Source organism: Lampris incognitus, chromosome 19, assembly GCF_029633865.1.
Source record: "Lampris incognitus isolate fLamInc1 chromosome 19, fLamInc1.hap2, whole genome shotgun sequence".
NCBI classification, from domain to species: Eukaryota; Metazoa; Chordata; class Actinopteri; order Lampriformes; family Lampridae; genus Lampris; species Lampris incognitus.
Genome location: NC_079229.1, coordinates 32,771,437 through 32,793,989, shown reverse-complemented (window position 1 = coordinate 32,793,989; position 22,553 = coordinate 32,771,437). Strand labels below are relative to the sequence as shown.

At 49.2% G+C, this 22,553-nt stretch overlaps 1 protein-coding gene across 1 annotated transcript; it reads right to left on the bottom strand.

Annotated features, from left to right (window-relative positions):
- Positions 1 to 913: 913 nt before the first annotated feature.
- Positions 914 to 19,567, bottom strand: LOC130129654 (integrin beta-1-like). Its single transcript, XM_056299243.1, has 13 exons — positions 19,333 to 19,567; positions 16,371 to 16,541; positions 12,833 to 13,080; positions 11,907 to 12,062; positions 5,649 to 5,744; positions 4,538 to 4,627; positions 4,278 to 4,418; positions 3,900 to 4,105; positions 3,556 to 3,800; positions 3,008 to 3,230; positions 2,603 to 2,835; positions 1,546 to 1,712; positions 914 to 1,376 (listed from the first exon to the last, which is right to left on the bottom strand). Exons 1-13 carry the CDS (start codon positions 19,565 to 19,567, stop codon positions 1,311 to 1,313), a joined length of 2,277 nt encoding a protein of 758 aa, XP_056155218.1. The 3' UTR covers positions 914 to 1,310.
- Positions 19,568 to 22,553: the final 2,986 nt, after the last annotated feature.

Sequence of the window (22,553 nt, the reverse complement as noted above, 5' to 3'; positions counted from 1 at the left end):
AAGACGCAGGCAGCCATTCGGAAGGGGGGTTGCAATTTATTCAGGCTACTCCGCTGGCCGCGACGCGACGAGAGGCAAGCAGCTACTACGCTCTCCGACTACCGTTGCAGCGTCGGTTATGTAACCAGCAGCCTCCTGGGGGCTTTCTACACCCCCCCTCCCCCCAAACCCGTCCGCCCGCCCGCCCAATAAGCGTGTTGTCGCAGGGCAGGGCTGCTGCACGGTGGAGGCATATGGAGTCGTTTGGTCCGGTGCATTGCGCCCTCCCTCTAACCGCAAACACGCCTGTCCAGTTGCTCTGGGGGGGGGGGGGTTGGGTGGGTGCTCTGGCGCGCGGGGGGGGGTGCTCTGGCACCGACTGCTATGATTAATATCGCTTTACTAAACTCCTCCAGCAAGGTCACCGGCGACCATCTGCAGGCAGCGAGGACCGCTCCAGATACCCGTCTCCATCTGCGCACCCCGTTGTGAGTCGGCCCAGCTTGCGTCGGCAAACCGCTTTATTAGCCCCCCTTGTTTTTGAAGCCCGACTGTAAAAGACGTGTCGCGCAACCGCCCTTGGTTCAAGTCCACATGTGCTCTGAAGTGAGTATTGCATGAGTGGTTTAAAGGTACTCTGATGTACGGGCACCGGGGTGTGCCCCCCCCCCCCAGAGGGATCCTTCCGCGCTGGTCTCCAGAATGGCGTTTTTCTGTTGCCTGCTTCAATAATCTGCACATGACGGTGTGGGGAGAGTCGCCTTCATCGTTTCCGGTGGGGAACACTTCGCCCACGTCCCCTCTAGGGGGCAGTGGAGACCCATCTTACGTCCTGCGCGTTCACTCGCGTTGTAATACACACAATGCAGGACTCTCATCGTCTGACACGCCAGCAACACAGCTGAACCAAGCGACAGCTCGAGTATGAGACGGTTTTTTTGTTCTTTTATTCAAAAAAGATGACTGACAACATGATCCGCTTCTATATATTCACCGACTGAGCAAAACATTAACGTAGGAATGTTAATTTTTTCCACACGCTCAGCAGACAACTCGTCTTATAATAGAGGCAGTTAACTGGCGGACTGCTGTTTGAATTTGTGTGCCATATTGCATGCATGTGTGAAAGGGAAGTGCTGGAGACAGATGATCTGGAATAGCCTATTTAGTAACAAAGACGAGCGAGCCAGACATCAACATCCCTTCCCACGTCGCTGTGGCATATAGGACCTACTACTGACAACAGTTCAGGTAGAGGATGTTGTTCCATTGTGCTGCACAGCAGGGACCCTGCATGAACCGGGGTGTTACATCTCGTCCCGTTTCCTCCATCAGTGTTCTTTATACTTCGGGTTCACGGTAGTTGTGATGGCGCTCTTGTAGATCGGGTTGTCCCTCTGCAACAGAGGTGAGGATCATGTGTTCTAATCTCACGTTCATTTTGCATCACACATCAGCAGATCACAGTCACTGCAGATGAAGCTTACTTTGACTAGTTTTCAGATGATCAATTAAGACCGGCACATGCCGACAGAGAGGGTTTGTGGGCATGTGGGGGGGGCTCACCCTATTCCAGCGCCTTCTCTCCAGCTCGCTCTGGAAGCGGGCGAACTCCCTGCGGTCATGGATGCTGATGACTAGTTTCCATAGCAGCAGAAAAGCCACACCCAGCACCACCACCGAGGCCGATGCCGCTGCGGTGATCAGAACCACGTCAGGACCTGGCAGACACTCTGGAGAGACATATGTCAGAGGTTATTTATGAAGATAGTTATCTACGATCGTTTCAGATGACGCACGCGTTTGCTGAGCCAGTGTCTGGTAGACAGCTTACATGTTACACACAAGAGAATAAATGACAGGTTCTGATGTATTAATCATCACATACGTAAGTACAGTTGTTAAAGGAGAAAAAAAAAAACCCACAATTTTCAACACTGTTTCTGCATATAGTATGTTGTAGGGATAACGCTCCATTAGCAGCCATATTACTGAGCAGTCTTCTGTGTGTCTCTGAAATGCTTCCAAAATTGTGTAGTATCTGCCAGTGATGTCTCCGGCGGATAATCTGTGAATGTGGAAACTTACTTCCTGGTTTGCTGAAAGGGTGTGTTGTATAACAAAAATGAGAATAACAATGCTATATACACCTGTACAAGAACATTAAATAACAACACTACAGTATATAGTTGCTTTTACTTGTTTTTACATTCACGGATTGTCTGGGAGAGACTTCCTATATAGCATATTTATATATAAACACACACGCACAGCACGGCGGCGCAGTGCTTAGCGCGGTCGCTTCACAGCAAGAAGGTCCTGGGTTCGAGCCCCGGGGTAGTCCAACCTTGGGGGTCGGCCCGGGTCGTCCTCTGTGTGGAGTTTGCCGGTTCTCCCCGTATCTGCGTGGGTTTCCTCCGGGTGCTCCGGTTTCCTCCCACAGTCCAAAGACGTAGGTCAGGTGAATCGGCCGTACTAAATTGTCCTTAGGTGTGAATGTGTGTGTGTGTGTGTTGCCCTGTGATGGACTGGCGGCCTGTCTCCCCACCTGCCGCCCAATGACTGCTGGGATAGGCTCCAGCGTCCCATGATCGTTTCCCTTTTTAAAACCAGGCTCTCTTACCTCTTTTGAAGGCGACATGAGCATGGGCAGAGCCCTCCTTTTGGCCCGTCTGAATCAGAAAGTGTATCCAGCAGCCTTCCATGTCCCTCTCTCTACATCTGTGAGGACCAGTAGTCGCAGGTACGAGGGCCAGTGCATCTATCTCCCCCACCAGGGTGAGGTTCAGGTGAGCACAATTCATGTCACACTCCCGTGTCAAGCCCTGGGAGAAGGCTTTACACAGGACACATTCCCTATGGGTAAGAGGACAACATCATCAAAAATGAAAATACATTCTGAAAAAAAGGAAGCAGTGTCGTTCCCTAGGAAGTAAAGACACAGTTCACCTCTTCGCATCTTTCTGCAAACAACGCAAGCCCGTGTGAATTTTGAAAGGCGTCAACTCAGCTGGAGGGCTGTGAATACCTGTGGAGCGTGCAGAGGCTAGGACAGGAGGGGCATAGGTCACAGGTCGGGCCGTGGAAACGTCTGTCCCAACAGGTGCAGGTACCGCAGTGGCAGAGCCCTCTACCGGCGCATACCTGTCCGTCCGGGGACAAACAGGACTCGGTGCCGAGAGGGCACTCGCATGCGCTGCCTGTATATCCCGGGAGACACCGACACACTCCGCACACACACCTGCCGTGCCCTGAAACACACGGAAAGCGGGTAAAATAGATGTTAACAAATGTGGTTCGAAAATGAGATGTCCCTCAACTGAAAAGAGCAAAGCGCTCGTCCGCCAGAGGTACCACGTTTTAAGATTCTTTTTAAAGAACACCAGGCAATACAGGCTGGTGGAGGACAAGACTGTAGCGTGTACCATTTTCACCGAGTACATCCAATCCATCTTACAAATGATCAACGATCAACTCCAGGTGGTATCGTAACCCTGTAACGGATATGTTGTCTTTTGAAATAGGATAATAGGAAGACAATGCCACCGGGCGAGTGTCCTGACGTGTCTCGCCCACCTCCGCACCGCAGTCCCCGGTACTGATCGCAGCCGAAGTCGTTGCATTCACAGTACTTCCCGTAATAAGCATGGCCGAGCTTATTCCTGCCATGCTTGTGACATGCACACTTCCCACAGACACACTCTCCGTGGCCGTTGCACGGCTCCGTCGCATTGTCACGGCGACAACGGTGGAAGCCGACCGCCTCCCTTGAGTCCGCTTGATCGCATTCACATAAAGCTCCAACGCGGCCCTCGTTGCACCTGTGCAGGAGAAGACAAAGAAAGAGGTCAATACCCGTTGCTGGGTTTTCTCGTAAGGCGAGTTTTCTTACAATAACTGGTGTCTTTAGGTGGTTTCACCTGCACGCGCCGCACTCCAGAGTGCCGTTGCCATGGCTACAGGAGAGGCTGGGTGGGACCTTGTCCTTTTGACATGAGCAGTCGCATATGGGGCTCAGCAGGACCTCCACCTCCTCACTGTAACCTTGGGGTTTAATGGTAAAACGTGACGGCGTCTGCATGCCGGTCTGGCACAAAGGTGCGGTAAGGGTCACGTTAAAGCTCACCTGGAAGCAGAGGTGGAAGTGCCCCAAGTGTGGTCATTGTTGTACTGCTAATGAAGGCAATCGTACTCAGCACCCAACGTGCATCAAGCTGTCAACTGCTGTTCGCCACACGCCAACAGTGGCACTTGGCAAGTTTTGCCCCACGCAAAGCCAACTTTACAGCGATACGCACCTCGTCATGGACCGAGATGTTGGAGCACCTCCTTCCCCGCTGTCCGTCTCTCATCTTATGGTCCTTACAGTGTGAAACATACGAGATGTGGAAGCCCGGAGGCAGCTCGCTGTTCTCCAAAATGACCTCGGAGGTCAGCGCCTGGAGGTCAACCGTACAGTTAACCTCTTTAATGGGGGAGGTGTCAGCAGGTTCGCATGTATGAAGCTAATGAGCTGTGCAAGGAAAGGGAGGTTGTTGTTTTTTTTCTACTCACTCACATCATATGCCTCCACTATTATTTGCAGGATGTTGTGGGAGTTGTTGGACAGGGTTCCAACTGCGCACTTTGGGAAGACGTTTCTCAGGCCCTGCCAGCAATCAATCACAGCAGCTGTTACCCTAATTATAAATTGGCAAACAGATACCTACAGGAGTGTAAAATTCTCGAGGATTTCTTTCTTTTCTTTTTTTTCTAAACAAGAATTTTGGAGAGCAACTAGAGTTGAAAACACAGTAGCAGGCAATGCAGTTCAACTAATGAACGAAATTAATTAGAACAAGAGTAAGAGAGGAACGATAAAAGAGTGAGTGAGGGAGAGAGTGAGGGAGAGCAAGAGTGAGAGAGAGAGAGAGAGAGAGAGAGAGGGAGTGAGAGAGCGAGAGAGGGAGCGAGTGAGAGAGCGAGAGAGAGCGAGAGGGAGAGTGAGAGAGCGAGTGAGAGCGAGAGTAAGAGTGAGAGCAAGAGAGTGAGAGAGAGAGTGAGAGCGAGTGAGAGAGCGAGAGAGGGAGCAAGTGAGAGAGCGAGAGAGAGAGAGAGTGAGAGCGAGTGAGAGAGCGAGAGAGGGAGCGAGTGAGAGAGCGAGAGAGAGCGAGTGAGAGAGAGTGAGAGCGAGAGTAAGAGTGAGAGCAAGAGAGAGAGAGAGTGAGAGAGGGAGCGAGTGAGAGAGAGGGAGAGTGAGAGAGCGAGTGAGAGAGAGAGAGAGAGAGTAAGAGAGAGAGAGTAAGAGTGTATGTGAGAGAGAGAGAGAGAGAGAGTGAGAGCGAGAGAGAGAGTGAGAGTAAGAGTGAGAGCAAGAGTGAGAGTGTATGTGAGAGAGAGAGAGCGAGAGTAAGAGAGAGAGAGCAAGAGTGTATGTGAGAGAGAGTGAGAGCGAGAGAGAGAGAGAGTGAGAGTGTATGTGAGAGAGAGAGAGCGAGAGAAAATCTGAACAGTCAAGACTGGACTTCACTAAGCCAAGGACATGCACACGGGTCAATGCGAGGAAATATACAAATCTCCACAGTGGTGAGCAAGGCTACATGATAAAACCCGAGTCATGAGCCAGGCAGTATGCTCTCTTTAGGTCAGCCGTGACATGTAGCCGAGTCGGGGTATGCATGATACTGCACCTCGTACAAATGTTTGACGTCTTCAGTCACGGCAAATATAATCTGGATGTTCTTCTGTTTCAGTTTCTCAGCCACGTGCGCCACAGAAGGGTAGTCCTAGCAGAGCGGTGAAAATGTAGAAGTAAAGGTGTAATACTCTCAAACTCTGGACAGGTTATATATACACACAGCAAGTACTGGGCAAAAGTCTTAGGCACATGTAAAAAAAAAAACCCATAAAGCAGTTTAAAATCAAATCAAATCAACTTTTGGTGTGACCGCCCTTGGCCTTTAAAACGGCATAATTCTCTCTGCTACACTTTGGTGCACTTTTCTAAGGAGATCAGCGGGCAGGTTGCTCCAAGCGGAGGACTCGCCACGGCTCTTCTGCAGACCCGGGCTGTCTAGCTTGCCTCGGCTCCTCCAGGTAATTCCAGACAGCCTCGGTAACGTTGAGATCCAGGCTCTGTGGAGGCCACACCATCTGTTGCAAACCTCCTTGTTCTTCTTTCTAACGATTTTTTTTTTTGGCATTTTCTGCCTTCATTAGATGTAGTAGGGCAGCTTAGCTCCAATATTCATAAGGATTGTGCATTTTGTGATAAAAGCGACAAACTTGCTAAGTATGCAGCTTAATGTATTTAGAAGAAATTTGGATATGGAGCCACTGAAAATGAACCCCGTAGTGGCCATGGCAGGCATGGACGTTATTAGATCGCTTTTAGCGGGGCTGTGAACCCCCTAAACTTCATATCAGCCATTATGACAACACAGAGGAGAATGTTCCCTTTCCAGAGATACCAATATCATTGTTCTGGTCCAAACAGAACCAGAGATTTGCCATTTTACACATCGGATGTCACCAATGCATGTTGAAAAAACTAAGTGGATAAGCAGTTACTTTTGTAAATAAAAGAACAATTAAAAAAAACAATAAACACTGTTGAAGTACTGAATTGTGTATTGTTTCCTGGGATCGCTGCCCAGCAGAAGAGGAGTGTTTAGGTATAGATGTCTATACATAGTGTATAGATGAATAGAGGAGTGTTTAGGTATAGATGTCTATACGTAGTGTATAGACGAATAGAGGAGTGTTTAGGTGTAGATGTCTATACAGAGTGTATAGGTGAATACAGGAGTGTTTAGGTATAGATGTCTATACGTAGTGTATAGACGAATAGAGGAGTGTTTAGGTATAGATGTCTATACGTAGTGTATAGACGAATAGAGGAGTGTTTAGGTATAGATGTCTATACGTAGTATATAGATGAATAGAGGATGTTTAGGTATAGATGTCTATACATAGTATATAGATGAATAGAGGAGTGTTTAGGTATAGATGTCTATACGTAGTATATAGATGAATAGAGGAGTGTTTAGGTATAGATGTCTATACGTAGTATATAGATGAATAGAGGATGTTTAGGTATAGATGTCTATACGTAGTATATAGACGAATAGAGGATGTTTAGGTATAGATGTCTATACGTAGTATATAGATAAATAGAGGAGTGTTTAGGTATAGATGTCTATACATAGTATATAGATAAATAGAGGAGTGTTTAGGTATAGATGTCTATACGTAGTATATAGATGAATAGAGGAGTGTTTAGGTATAGATGTCTATACGTAGTATATAGATGAATAGAGGATGTTTAGGTATAGATGTCTATACGTAGTATATAGACGAATAGAGGAGTGTTTAGGTATAGATGTCTATACGTAGTATATAGATGAATAGAGGAGTGTTTAGGTATAGATGTCTATACATAGTGTATAGACGAATAGAGGAGTGTTTAGGTATAGATGTCTATACATAGTGTATAGATGAATAGTGTCTCAAAAGGGACTGGCAACTTAGTTTTTTCAACATGCGTTGGTGCCATCCGATATGTAAAATGGCATATCTCTGGTTCTGTTTGGACTAGAACAATAATATTGGTATCTCTGGAAAGGTAACATTCTCCTCCGTCTTGTCATTATGGCTGATATGAAATTTAGGGAGGCCACAGCCCCGCTAAAAGCGATCTAATAACGTCCATGCCTGCCATGGCCACTACGGGGTTACTTTTGAGTGGCTCCACATCCAAATGTCTTCTAAATATATTAAGCTGCATATGTAGCAAGTTTGATGCTTTTATCACAAAATGCACAGTTTTTATGCTAGGCTGCCCCACTAATAGTGATAGTAGAGAGAGAGAGGGAGAGACAGGAAAGGCAGGGGAGAGCGAGGGGATGACATGCAGTGAAGGGTCTGAGCCAGATTCAAACCCAGGCCGCTGTGGTAAGGACTCAACCTTTTCTGGTACATGCTCTACCAGGGGGGGCACCCCGCCCCCCCCGTTCTTCTTTATGCTGAAGATCGTTCTTTATGACCTTGGCCGTGTGTTTGGGGTCATTGGTCCTGCAGTAGAACGGAGTTGGGACAGATCAGACGCCTTCCCTGATGGTCTCGCATGATGGATGAGAATCTGCCCGTACTTCTTGTCATTGCGGATTCCATTAATTCTGACCAGATCGCCAACTCCATTTGTAGAAACACCGCCCCAAACCTGCAGGGAACCCCGCCGTGCTTAACTGTTGGCTGCAGACACTCGTCCGTGTAGTGCTCGCCAGCTCTTCTACGGACTAACTGCCTCCAGTCTGAGGCATCCATCCATCCATCCATTATCCAAGCCGTTCATCCGAATTCGGGTCGCGGGATGCTGGAGCCTACCTCAGCAGTCACTGGGCAGCAGGCGGGGAGACACCCCGGACAGGCCGCCAATCCATCACAGGGCCCACACATTCACACCTAGGGGCAATTCACCTGACCTACAGGTCTTTGGACTGTGGGAGGAAACCGGAGCACCCGGAGGAAACCCACACAGACACGGGGAGAACATGCAAACGCCACACAGAGGGCGACCCGGGACGACCCCCAAGGTTGGACTACCCCCGGGGTTTGAACCCAGGCCCTTCTTGCCGTGAGGCGACTGTGCTAACCACTGCGCCACTGTGCCGCCTGTTTGAGGCAAAAAATATCTCATTTTGACTTGTTAGTCCACAGCACTTGCTGCCATTTCTCAGCACCCCGGTCCCTGGGTTTTCACGCATAGGCGGGTACCTCGAAGTGTTTCCACTTCGTAGGGACAGATTTTTGGCAGGACCTCTCCTGACACGACTTCTCCGGACTGTAAAAGGGTACACTTGGTGAGTTCGGTTAACTCATAGCTGATAGCACTGCTGGACGTCTTCCAGTTTGGAAGGGATGTCAGTTTGACGTATCGCTCATCCGCTGTTTCCATGGCCGACCACTGCGTTTTGTGGTCTTCAACTTTGCCCATCTCTTCGGGCCTCCTCGAAAGAGCTTTTGACAGCGCGTCTTGTGTGTGTGTGTCTGACAGTCTTGCGTGAGAAGTGGGGGTTGTTGTGAAGCGTCTCGTGTGTCGGCGTAGCGTTCTGTGCCTGTCACGTCTCACTCTCAACCCTATCAAGCCCTATGTAGCGCCTCCTTGTGACGACACACGGTAACTGGGCACACCTTGGACCCTGGCTGAACTACAAGGGACTCGGAGGAGGTCTGGCCCCTAGACGTGTGGTACGCAGGCCCACTGGTGTGTGGATATTCCCTGACGCCCATGAACCAGCCCCCAGCTATGGGTTAAATAGGGCCGCTGCCCCTAGTGGTTACCTCGGGAGAGGAATAGGCCACGGGAGTAAACCCCTACAGAAAATCAACGTCCACAGTGCTGTTGTTTTTTGTTTTTCTTGCCCTTTTGTGTCTGCTTAGGGGGGGGGGAGTACTGCTGGTGTCGTGTGAGGCTGCCGCTTCTCCCTCTCGTAGCCCCCCTTCCCATCCACCCCTGTGTTATGTTTATCTGTTGTCTTGTTTCACCCCGTTTATTGTAAAGCGACTATGAGCGTTAGAAAAGCGCTATATAAGATTGATTTATTATTATTATTATTATTATCATTATTATCTTGAAACTCTGCCCGCCGTTACATGTCTGCTTGGGAGAGACCCTGCTGGGGCAGGATGACCGCCTTGTGTCTCATTGCTATGCTTGCTCGCTCTCGCCGTGGTGTAAGAACTGATGATTTGAAAGTGAACCGTCTGCCACACCATCACCTTGCCGTTTGGTTGTCTTTCGCCCAGTTCGATTCCCTCCCCACCCGTTTCGGTTGGAGTCAATCAGTTTGGTTCAGTGATCTCACGATGTCATTGATCATTAGCCCCTGTCTGTTATCTTTGTTTAATCTTGCACTGGGCTGTGCTACACCTACAAAGTAATCAAGTTTCTATCTGAAAAGTGGTCTGTTACTTATGACGTTGCCTTCTTTAAAGAAATACGAAAAAAAAAAACTCTAACATTTAATTTTTGGGACAACGTGACTGTTTGGAAATCTAAAATTTGCTCTTTTCTGCTGACACACTAATGTAGATACATAAGTAAACATCTAAGACAACATTTAAGTAGAAAATGGAGGGTGCCTTTAGACTTGCACAGTACTATATATATATATATATATATATATATATATATATATATATATATATATATATATATATATAAACACTCGATGGTAGGGAAAGTGCTCAACAAATAAGGAGCAAAATAATCCAGTGAGTCAAGTAAATCCTTTATGAGACAGTACAAGCCTGTTTCATGCTATAAGCAATCATCAGCTGTCAATAAAGCTACTCCCTTAAAACTCCTAATAAAGTAACTACTCTTACTCCTACTCCTAATAAAGTAGCTTTATTAGGAGTTATTAGGAGTACTCCTAATAAAGTAGCTTTATTAGGAGTAGCTTTATCCAAATATATATATATATATATATATATATATATATATATATATATATATATATATTGGGATAATGGATATATATACACACACACACACACACACACACACATATATATACTATATCAACACGGATACAGGAAAAAAGATTTTAATGCATAGCAGTATAGGCCTGTTTTGTGCGTCTCGCACTCATCAGCTGCTAATGAGTGCAAGACGCACGAAACAGGCCTGTACTGCTATGCATTAAAATCTTTTTTCCTGTATCCGTGTTGATATTCCGCTCCTCATTAGTTGAGCACTCAACACCATTGATGGTTTCGGAAAAAAACACTATATATATATATGTGTGTGTGTGTATGTATATATATATATATATATATATATATACGTATACACACACACACACATATATATATTCCCAGCATTTGCGTGCACTTTCTTCTTCTCAACTTCACTCTTCTGGCACTTTTCTGCCACCATCTCACAGCTCTCTCTCTCTCTCTCTCTCTCTCTCTCTCGCTTTCTCTCTGTCACTCATTTCATTCACTCCCTGACAGACATTCTACTTTCACCACAGAGATAAATAAATGCCCTTTACAGGGAGTCAACGTGTGCATTTCAACACCTCCACTTTTCGCCCTGGGCAATTTTCTTTCTCTACACAGGAATGGATTAATAATGGATCCATTTCCCCCCCTGCAGTCAACAACATCGGAGTCTACATAGCCAGGACATGTTAAACCCTCACGCGCCTAATGAGAGGGCCTGATAGGCTGCGTCACTCACAGGTTCTGTCACATCCTGATGCAAGAGTGCACGGAGACACGCGCAGATGCACACAAATGTGTGCACAAACACATGCATGAGCAAGCCCACACAAACACTAACGGCATGCATGCAGGCAGGGGCATACATGCAAACATGAAAAATCCATGTGCACGGGCTTGCAAGTGCAGCCGGGCACAGCAAATGGAAAATGCACAAACATATACATGCACATAGTTGGACTCCCAAACACACACACACACACACAGACAGTCGGATTAAGAGATGAAAGCCTGAGTTGGATTTACTCCGACCACTCCGGCTATTTGCCATCGGGGCGTGCCTGTCAGCATCCTCTTTTCCAGGTGAACTGTGCTGCAGTTTCTAACCTTTAAATCACTGTCTTTGGCCCTGGACCGCCGCTCCCCTGCTAGACCGGAATCAGCACAGCAGTATTTATTCCATAGGATAAACTTCCCAAACACACACACACACACACACCAACACAAACACTCCTGCACCAGTGTCTGTCACCCAAAAGCAGTAAAATGTGCAAGAAAAAAAAATTAAACAGACACACACACACACATGTACACAAAGGAGTGTGACCGCTCATGAATCTAGTTCAGCCTTGCTCAGCGTGTCCAGCCTCCGCCTCCGCCTCCGCCTCCCATATGACCTCCACGCCGCGTCGAGTGACAACTCGGAGCCGCTGACGAACCTGTGCGTTTCCTCCGGTGTACACGTTATCGTGCAGGTGGCAGTTTCCGTCGTTGGGCAGGACGATGCCGCCCAGCTTCCCGTCGCCGGCAAAATGGAAGCCGCCGTCGGTGGAGAACACCAGCAGCCGGGTCACGTTCCTCCACCCGATCTGTTTCTGGGGACGAAGAAAGGATTTCAAATGCCGACCAAAGAATCGCCAACTGGCGGCGCACCGGGAGCCATGACTGATGCAAGTATTTCTGATCTGCTACGGGGGGAATTATCTCCCGACTGCTCCCCTGGGCAATCGTTAAAAGAGCAACTGGTTTAGTCAGAGTTTGAGTTGTAGTTTCCGCTCGCAAAAAAAAAAAAAAAAAAAAGGCCCCTCGGTGGTGTAGAAGAAACCCTCTAAATGTGGATTTCCCCTTCCTGTCAACGAGTTGTTGTTGCTTTTGGCACTGCATAGGAAGCTGCCTGTCATTCCTCAGCTTATAGGCCAACCTGCGAACTTAAGCATTCCCAGATATGTTGATGCTCTTTCCGAGATATTCTTAGATAGTCTCGGTTCTGTCGCCACCTCCGCACGATGTTGTCTACGCCCCCTATCTTCTCTATTTTGAGCGCCCCATGAAGCCAATATGTGCAAACTTCGAAAACAAAACACAGATGTAAAGTTGAACAAAAGGAATACTGAGATGCCGTTTCAATACCTCAATATTTTCCAACTGCTGGGACAAAATAAATAAATAAATAAATAAATAAAGAGCACCCAAAGCTGGTTTGCCACAGTCTCGCGCATCCCGCCCAAACCGAAATCCTGAAATAAAAACTCTCGCGTATTACGCGCGGCCCCTCTGAGCTTCCTCCCGCCCACGCTCGCCGAAACACAAACAGCAAATCTTGGCACTGCAGCCCCCGCTCCCCCGCTGCGCGCCCTCGATGTACCTCGCACACGGCGGCCTGCATCAGAGCATCCAGACCCCCCTCCGGCGAGTCCAGGTTGCCCGAGATCCGCTGCCCCCCCACCAGCTCGCTGAACTGGCTCCCGTTGGCAGTGAGGCCCAGGATGTGGCGGAAGGTGAAGGGGGGGGGCGCGCAGGGCCAGGGGTCGCGTCTCCTGCACGGGTTGTCGAGCGAGCCCTCTGCGGTGCTGATGTACGGCATCACCGTCTTGTCCACAAACGCGCCGAAGCCTTTCGGGGTCGGGTGCAAACGAGAGACAGGTCCACGATGAGAGGCCTGCGTGTTCACCCTGAGCAGTGTGCAGCTGTTAGTCCTCGCTTGTTTTGTTTGTTTGTTTTTTTTGGACCCCCCCCCCGTTTCTCCTCAGTTGTATCCGGCCAATTACCCCACTCTTCCGAGCCGTCCCGGTCGCTGTTCCGATCCGGGGTGGGCGGCAGACTACCACATGCCTCCTCCAGTACATGTGGAGTCGCCAGCCGCTTCGTTTCACCTGACAGTGAGGAGTTTCACCAAGGGGATCCCCCCAGTTCCCCCTCCCTCCCCTGAACAGGCGCCGCGACCGACCAGAGGAGGCGCTAGTGTGGCGACCAGGACACACACACCCACATCCGGCTTCCCACCCGCAGACACGACTAATTGTGTCTGCAGGGACGCCCGACCAAGCCGGAGGTAACACGGGGGATTCGAACCGCCGATCCCCGTGTTGGTAGGCAACGGAACAGACCGCCACGCCACCCGCACATCCGTCCTCGTTTGTTTTTGATTATTTTTTTTTTCTTGCAGAAAAGGTAGCTGCCATTTCCTGATTCCTTCACTTATTCGCCAATTCAGATATTCTTCACGGCTCTTACAGGTTTTCTCCGGAACTGCGTTTTTGGTTTTACTCGGGAATGTCGAGACATCCTCTGCGTTCTTTCTGCCTCGCATCCCATCGAGCCACGCTGTGATCACTACAAACTAATATGTCTGAAACGGGCTGAGGTTCTTATTCCGGTATGGCTTGGGGAAAACTACGACAAGGAAAATCGATGCGTGGCCGCCGCACACCGGGGTGACTCATGGAGTATTCAGGTTTAGGGCGGCGTTGGAATGAAAGCCTTTACAGGGGTCGGAATAATGGGATTTCTCTAATATCAGGGTACAGATGGATTCTCTGGAAAATCGGTCTAAAGGTCCGTTTTAAGGTCTTTTTATGTGCAGACAAAACCTGGTTCCCTGCATCTAGTGACCTTTCACGTGCGCAACCTCAAAAAGCCAAAAGAAACATGACTAAACCATCCATGAGCACAAATAAATCAGAAGACTGAGCAAAAGCCTGAATGTGTCTCAAGGCTGCCATGGCTGCTGAAATACTGACCTTACCCCCGTCAGAAAAAGGCATTTATATGATCGTTTTCCAAAGTCTGAGAGATACCCATACGAGTGTGTTGTTGTACTATCGGTGTCCAGTAAGTATTGCTCCCCTCATTTACAATAAGTTACCGCTAAAGTTCCCTTGGGCAACACACCAAATCCCTGACTGCTTATTCGCAGTAAGTGGTATAAGAAGAAGAAAGAGGAAAGCCACTTAATTTTGGTCATTATACAGATTACAATGAATGTGTTCTCGCATGTAACCCACCCTATTGTACAGGAGCAGTGTGCAGCTGTAGTGCCTGGGGACCAACTCTGGTTCTTCTTTCCATTGTCTTGCTCATGGGCACAGACCAGAGTATTAACCCTAACATGCATGTCTTTTTTTTTTAATTTATTTCTGATTTTTCCCTTTTTTCTCCCAATTTAGTGGCCAATTGATCCCTATTTTAATTCAAACACCCACCCTCGTATTGCATGCGTTCGCCAACTGCATCTCTCCGGCCGGCAGTCTCGAAGGAAAGCGCCTCCCCACTTTCGTGACAAGGCGAATCCAAGCCAAACCACTGTTTTTCCGACACATACAGGGACGCATTCACATGACGAACACAAGCCGACTCCGCCCCCCTCCTGAAGACAGCGTTGCCAATGATTGCTGCTTCATCGAGTCCGGCCATAGTCGGATCTGACGAGACCGGGGCGCGAACCCCAGTCCCCAGTGGGCAACTGCATCGACACCAAGCCGATGCTTAGACCGCTACGCCACCGCGGACCCTACATGCATGTCTTTTTGATGGTGGGAGGAAACCGGAACACCCGGAGGAAACCCGCACAGACACGGGGAGAACATGCAAACTCCACACAGAAAGGACCTGGGACGGCCTGGGGTTCGAACCCAGGACCTTCTTGCTGTGAGGGAACAGCGCTAACCACTGGGCCACTGTGCCGCCCACATAAACTACGGTAATAGGGACGGTTCTCAGATGTTTATCTATGTAACTAAAATCATGTTCATCCTAAAGTCAGCTATGGTTGTTGCTCCACTTTTTAGTGCATAACCCGCTCAAATTCCCCTTGGGTCTGGTTATTATCGGGTACTAAGTGGTTGTAATGAGCCCCGGTGGAAACCGGTGGCTGAGGTTGACACCAGTGTTTGTGTATGGAAAGGAACGGCAGCTGATAACTAGTAGCGATGCTCAGTTCTCCCTGACTATTTCATACCCCCTTCATAACAACAGGGGTGGCAGATTATGGTTAAACTTGGAGAGATGGGGCGTCTGGGTGGCGTGGCGGTCTATTCCGTTACCTACCAACACAGGGATCGCCGGTTTGAATTCCTGTGTTCCCTCCGACTCCCTCTGGCTTGGTCGGGCATCCCTACAGTAACAATTGTCCGTGTCTGCGGGTGGGAAGCCGGATGTGGGTATGTGTCCTGGTCGCTGCACTAGCGCCTCCTCTGGTCGGTCAGGGCACCTGTCAGGGGGGGGGGACTGGGGGGAATAGCATGATCCTCCCACTTGCTATGTCCCCCTGGTGAAACTCCTCACTGTCAGGTGAAAAGAAGCGGCTGGCGACTCCACATGTATGGGAGGAGGCATGTGGTAGTCTGCAGCCCTCCCCAGATCAGCAGAGGGGGCGGAGCAGCAACCGGGACGGCTCAGAAGAGTGGGGTAATTGGCTGGATACAATTAGGGGGGGGAAAGGGCAGAAAAAAAAACTTGGAGAGATGCCAAGACAAAACTCTTTATGTTCCAATATGCTTTTGTGTGTGCTGCATTCACTGTTGGAGAAGACGCACAAAAACACAGGTCACCCCCGCCTCAATATTTGTTGACATTCGAGAACAGGTTTACACGTGTGCTATATTTGAAATACGAGACATAAATTCAGAGCAACTATGGAGCTATTACAATCTTGCTGACAGCACTGAACACAGGAGCGAGTCCTGCTAGTCGCTCATACGTGTCAGTGTTGTCAGTCCTCTAAATAATGCATGCGTGTACGAACACGGCACATGGGCGGCTCCGGGTAATAACAATGGCTGTGGAGTCCTAAGATGTGTAAATGTGAACGGGGCCCAAATCGTGCGGATGGAAAAAGAGGCTTAGCAAACTTCTCCTGGGTAAATCGAGATCAGGAAAATGTCCCTGGCGATAACGAAACAGACCAATTCTGAAGTCGCTGGTGGTGTTCCTCATCTCCTCCATCAGGTCTGTCCCCAGTTTCTTCACGTTGGGCAAATCATCCTCCATGGAGAAGGAGAGGTCCATCAGGTAGTAAAGGTCTATGGGATAGTCCTCCACACGTTTGAACTTCACCTCAAAGGTCTGCGGCTCACCTGAGAAAGATTTGAGACTGATTACTAATGACAACAAAGCGTACTTTACCAAGCCTTCGTAAGTGTTTACCGGGAATCTCCATTGACATTCTCTCAGAAATCCCATGGTAGGACAAAGAGAGTGGAACCACTAACCGCTGCCTAAGCCTAAACCTAAACCCAAACCACAACCTGACCTTAAACTTAACTCCTGTAAATGTGGCTGCCATTGCCACTACAAGAAAATCATCATTTGCAGATACATTATACATCATGTCCTAGTCATGTTGTTTCTTTCTTTTTTTGGGGGGGACCCCCCCCCACCTTTTTCTCCCCAATTGTACCTGGCCCATTACTCCACTGTTCCAAGCCGTCCCGGTCGCTGCTCCACCCCCTCTGCCGATCCGGGGAGGGCTGCAGACTACCACATGCCACCTCTGATACATGTGGGGTCGCCAGCTGCTTCTTTTCACCTGACAGTGAGGAGTTTCACCAGGGGGACGTAGCGTGTGGGAGGATCACATTATCCCCCCAGTTCCCCCTCCCCCCCGGACAGGCGTCCCGACCGACCAGAGGAGGCGCTAGTGCAGCGACCAGGACACATACCCACATCCGGCTTCCCACCCGCAGTCACGGACAATTGTTTCTGTAGGGACGCCCGACCAAGCTGTAGGTAACACAGGGATTCGATCTAACGACCCCCGCGTTGGAAGGCAACGGAACAGACCGCCACGCCACCCGGGCGCCCGTGAGTCAGCGATCTTTGATGGACCCATGATTTCCCAGAGGAGGTCTTTGGATACTACTGATAAGGCACAGGGCTCCCAAAAAGTGCATCACAACACCTTACTACCATTTGTAGAGAATGAATAAATGAGTTACTAACCACTAAAAGTAATTATTAACCCCTGATTAACCCTTTATAAAGTACGCCTTATTAAAAAGTGGTACCTAAACAGAAGCCTGAAAAAATAAACACTGTTACGTTTACAGCCAGGGCGGGAATCTCAAGTCGTCTCATCACCCTCAAAGTAAATAGCGCCGTATCTCCAACAGAAGCGCTCAAACACCAGAATCCAGATGCACAGAGACAGAGAGGCGTGGATCTAAATTTACCCTTAAAGTCCGACTTCATACGGGCGGCTGTAATCCACCAGGTGCATTGTGGGGTGCTGATTTACCCAGCCTGTCTGCACTGTTTTGCATGAGTTGTCTGAGCATAGGGTCGCCGGATCAAAGTTCCCTGGCGGCGAGCTTCTCCTGCTCACGATACGTCTGTGTCAAACAACCTAAATTAATCAACGCTGCAGTATCGTGTTTTGTACAGCTAGATTTATTGGGAACGCATCACACAACTAACAAGGGTCATAGTTCACCGGTAAAAATGAGGTCAACCTACATTAAAATCAATCGTCAGGATTCAAAACAGGTGAGGTTTCATGGCCAGCTCACCAGAGGAGGTCAAAGGTGACGGGTTTGTTCTTAACATTATACAGAAAGTTCTCAGGTGAACGGTAGTAAGATGCAAGTTTGTTTACCCGGTGTCCCTGTGACGGAGATTTTCCAGATCTCCAGTTTGTGAGGACGCTACCCTGAAGCTTAGAGGACTCTCATTCCACTGCAAAAACCGGACAGTTTCTTTAAGTCACACAGAAACCTTTCATCGCCTTGTTTCAAGCATCACTGACTCGTCAAGAACGGACTATGTAAGATAATAAATTTGAAGAATGTCTTGATGCATGCTCAGTCATCCAGGTAAGGAAGTCCCAGAGTCGGATCAGTTCATCTGGACACAACGTTTGTTGACAGAAACGTTTCGTCCCTCATCTAAGTGACCTCTTCAGTCAACTGACGGCAGGTGTCCCCGCCCTTATAAACAACACAGTGGCGTAACGACTGAAAAAAAAAAGGATCAGTTTCATATGCAAATTACCATGACCATAAACTAGAGTTACAGTGGCTGTGTGTACTAGTCACAGAGGATTGGGGAATAGTTGCCACCACAGCAGTGTAAGATGGTGACGGATGTACTCTTAGCCCCCCCACCCCGTTCAGGAATGGTCGTTCCCTCTTGACATAGATGGCCTCTTTGACTCCCCGTTCAAACCAGCGTTCCTCCCTATCAAGGATGTGCACATCCTCATCCTTGAAAGAGTGGTCACCGGCCTACGGATGGGTGTACCAGGGGTGGGCAATCTTACCCAGAAAGGGCTGGCGTGGGTGCAGGTTTTTGTTCCAACCAAGCAGTTACACACCTGATCCCACTAGTCAGCCAGCAGAGTCTCTGCTGAGGAACTTGATTAGGAGACACAGGTGTGTAACTGCTTGGTTGGAACAAAGACCTGCACCCACACTGGCTCTTTCTGGATAAGACTGCCGACCCCTGGACTGCAGACTGTGGAGTCCTGGCCCGGCGTGTTAGCTATTCTGTGTTGTGCCATCCTCTTGGCCAGCGTCTGTTTGGTTTCCCCAATGTACAAGTCAGGGCAATCCTCCCGGCATTTAACGGCACTATATTGCTGTGTTTGTGCTGGGGCACAATTGTGGATGGTTTAAATTAACATGTCATGCTTCACACCAGACAGAATATCTTAAAACTGACACGATTCAAGATTGCTGGTTTTTCAGGTAAACAAGCGGTTTAAGGTATATCATTTCAGGAACTGCTACCTCGTTGGGAAATCTCGCTGCACAGGCAGATTCAATTACTTGTTTTGGAGGATTTCTTAATTGAATATGCTAAATTTCGCCTCAGTTTCGACACGGCATTTTTCGCGGCACACCAGCTGCCGGCAGAGACCCATTCACCCACCTGGCCTGAGGTGCAGCAGGACGGTCTGCGGCTGGAGTTGGGTGACGTGCTGGTGGTGGGGTCGGGGTCCGTGGCCCTCGGGACGGGAGGTGACGTTACGGTTTCTCAGAAGGACCACGGAGCCTCTGGGGTCCTCCAGGCGCTCCAAAGGACAGCCCCGCCTCAGCAGGGCGCCGGCCGTGTCACAACGCTCCCATACCGGATGGCCCGGCTCTGTGAAGCTCTTGATACACATTCGTAAGGTTTGGGTCAAGTCAGTTTGTACATAGAGAGAATGAAACAGCGTGTGTCATAATTACAAATCAAAAACACGTGCAACGGAAAACAATGTAAGTGACAAAAATCAACAACAACAAAAAAATAAAAAAGGGGAGACTGGTCGAAAACAACAATTTGCATAAACAGAGAACCGAGGAAGGTAAAATACTGCTGCTGCAGATAATTGCAGTGATGCTGCAGCGAGAGTGAGCGAGCGGTAATGAGTGGGGGAGGGCTGCGTGTAATGAAAACGAAACAAAGAAAAACAGCCAGAGAGCGATGTGAAATAAATCCACACGAATGTGTGCAAAACAAAACCCGACGGTCTATGTGCTGTTCAAACCGGAGAGAGAATTAGAGCAACAAACCGCTCTCGTCTGGTAAGTATGCTGACTGGGAATTCACTCGGTGGAGGGCTGACACGAGACTCGGGGGGGGGGGGCATGGCGAGACATGAGAAAACGTAGAATAACTATGTAAAACAACAGAGGCTAAGATTTAATGAGGGGAGGTTGTTTTCTGCACACCCTGCAAATAGCAGATAGACGTCCGCATAGTTACGAGGCATAATGAAGAATTGCAAATGGCGGGCGTCTGTTATACGGGATTAACACGAAGGAGTAAGCGACCAAATGAGCACACACACCCGACGCGTTCACCGCCTGGTCCACACGTACGCGGGTATTTTTGAAAACAGGGGTTTTTCCTCCTTTGTTCTTGAAAATAAATCTCGTCCCCACAAGCGCTGTTTAAAAAAAAAAAATCTGTCTAAAATGAAACGCAAAAACAGGCTACTCAACACAATTGAACGCGCTGCCGAGAGCACGCCAAGCCAACAGGCGGCGATATAACTCGAACCCTAGAGCCATGTTGGCCAATCAGAAGCCTGGGGGGAAAAAAAAACCAAGCCAACAACCGTTTTCCCCGGCTCCACGTCAACACTGAACACGGAGTTTCCGGAGGCGTTCAGCCGGGGAGGAGTTTTCCAGAAGGTCCGTTTTCAGTGACCCCCCCCCCGAACGCAGTTCGCACGTGGACGAAAAGGCCAAAAACGCATCGTTATGTTTTCATCACGCTGAGCTGCCTGGTAATGTACAGGATCTCAAACCTACACCTGATACTCCGTCAAATACTTAAAACATTTTAGGTCACAGATTCTCGTTGTGATCCATTTGCGTCGCGAAATTGTGTATCGGGATATGACAATGTCCGAATTCCATCCCGACACAACACCGCCTGAGGATCGATAAATGGGAAATACCGCTCAGCCCCCCCCTCCCCTTTTCTCCCCAGTTGTACTTGGCCAATTACCCCACTCTTCCGAGCCGTCCCGGTCACTGCTCCGCCCCCTCTGCTGATCCGGGGAGGGCTGCAGACCACCACATGCCTCCTCCCATACGTGTGGAGTCGCCAGCCGCTTCTTTTCACCCGACAGTGAGGAGTTTCACCAGGGGGGGACGTAGCACATGGGAGGATCATGCTACCCCCCCCCCAGTTCCCCCTCCCCCTCTTAACAGGCGCCCCGACCAGAGGAGGCGCTAGTGCAGCGACCAGGACACATACCCGCATCCGGCCTCCCACCCGCAGACACGGCCAACTGTGTCTTACTTTTCTACTCCCCCCCCGCCCCCCCCCCCCCCCGGGTGAAAGTGGGAGTGTGTTTTGCATTTTACCTCCTCGGCACACCAAGCACACTGCGGCCCCGCTGCCAGGCACTCTGCACAGCTCCCGACCGCTCGACTTTGGCACTCGTGACCTGGACGGTCTGCAGGGGGGAAGAGAGACCAGCAAACAACAACAACAACAACGCTTTTTCATTTTGCACGCGTACCCTGCCGCACATCCTGTTCTCCTGTCGACACGTTCGAGTCCACATTCTGGTTCGGCTCGCCGCCGGCGAGCTACTTATTTGCAGCGGCGGCGGCGCTTCGGCCCACCGTGACTCATGATAAATAACAATCATCGTGTGTTCGTATTCGTATTCAGCCTGCAAATCCATCGCCCCGCGGGTGACCCCGTGTCTTCGGAGCCTGTCACCCTGAGATGGGGTCACATAAGCTCGCCGTGGACGGACGCGAGGAATAAATCAAAAGGATGCAACCCCCCCCACCCCCCCACCCGTTTTCAATCAATATAACGCTGGAAGGCTGCACTGCTGTCTGCTGCATTTATGTCACCATCACTGTAGAGCGAAGAATGTTCGAACTCAAACCCAACGGGATAGGCCGTCAAAATAAGCGACTTAAACGTCTGTCTGACGCCGACTGAGTGTTTCACCCCCCCCCCGCCCCCGCTGGCCTTGCAGACACCTCTGGGAGCATGCGTAACACCGTCAAAGGCGCCGTAGCTGATTGACAACAGGTAAAAACAAGCTCGCTTTTGATTTATTCCTCATGTCCGTCTATGACAAGCTTATGTGACCCCCATCTCAGAGAAACAGCTCACGGAGAGATTGGGGGTGGGGGGGGGGGTCACATGAGGCCCATTGAATTTAGCTTGGCGGGCCTGGGTCATAGCATATCACAATGAAAGAGTGGACTTTACCCAAGAGGGCGAGGGATGTAAAGGAATGTCGAGAACGACAGGCCTCTCTAATACAATCAAACCAAATCTAACCGTGAAGAAAAATTCAACAAGGGGGGGAAAAAGAGCAGAAAAAGGCCCGAGCTCAGATTTACCGCATTTCATGTTGAAATCTTGCAGCCTTTTACCGTATTAACCCGTACCAATCTGCTTTTATCCAGCTTTACTTTCAGTGGAGGCCCTAATATCGCACCACCTTCATATCAGACATTTCATTTTGTTTATGTGTGTGTGTGTGCAGGCGCACATATATGCATCCATTTCCTCCTCACTATTTTTTGTAATGTGGTATTTTTTTCTATTATCATTATATTTCGGGTCTATTTGTATAGCGCAACATCTCAGCAGTCACAAAGGCTTATACAACGCTCAGACCCCCA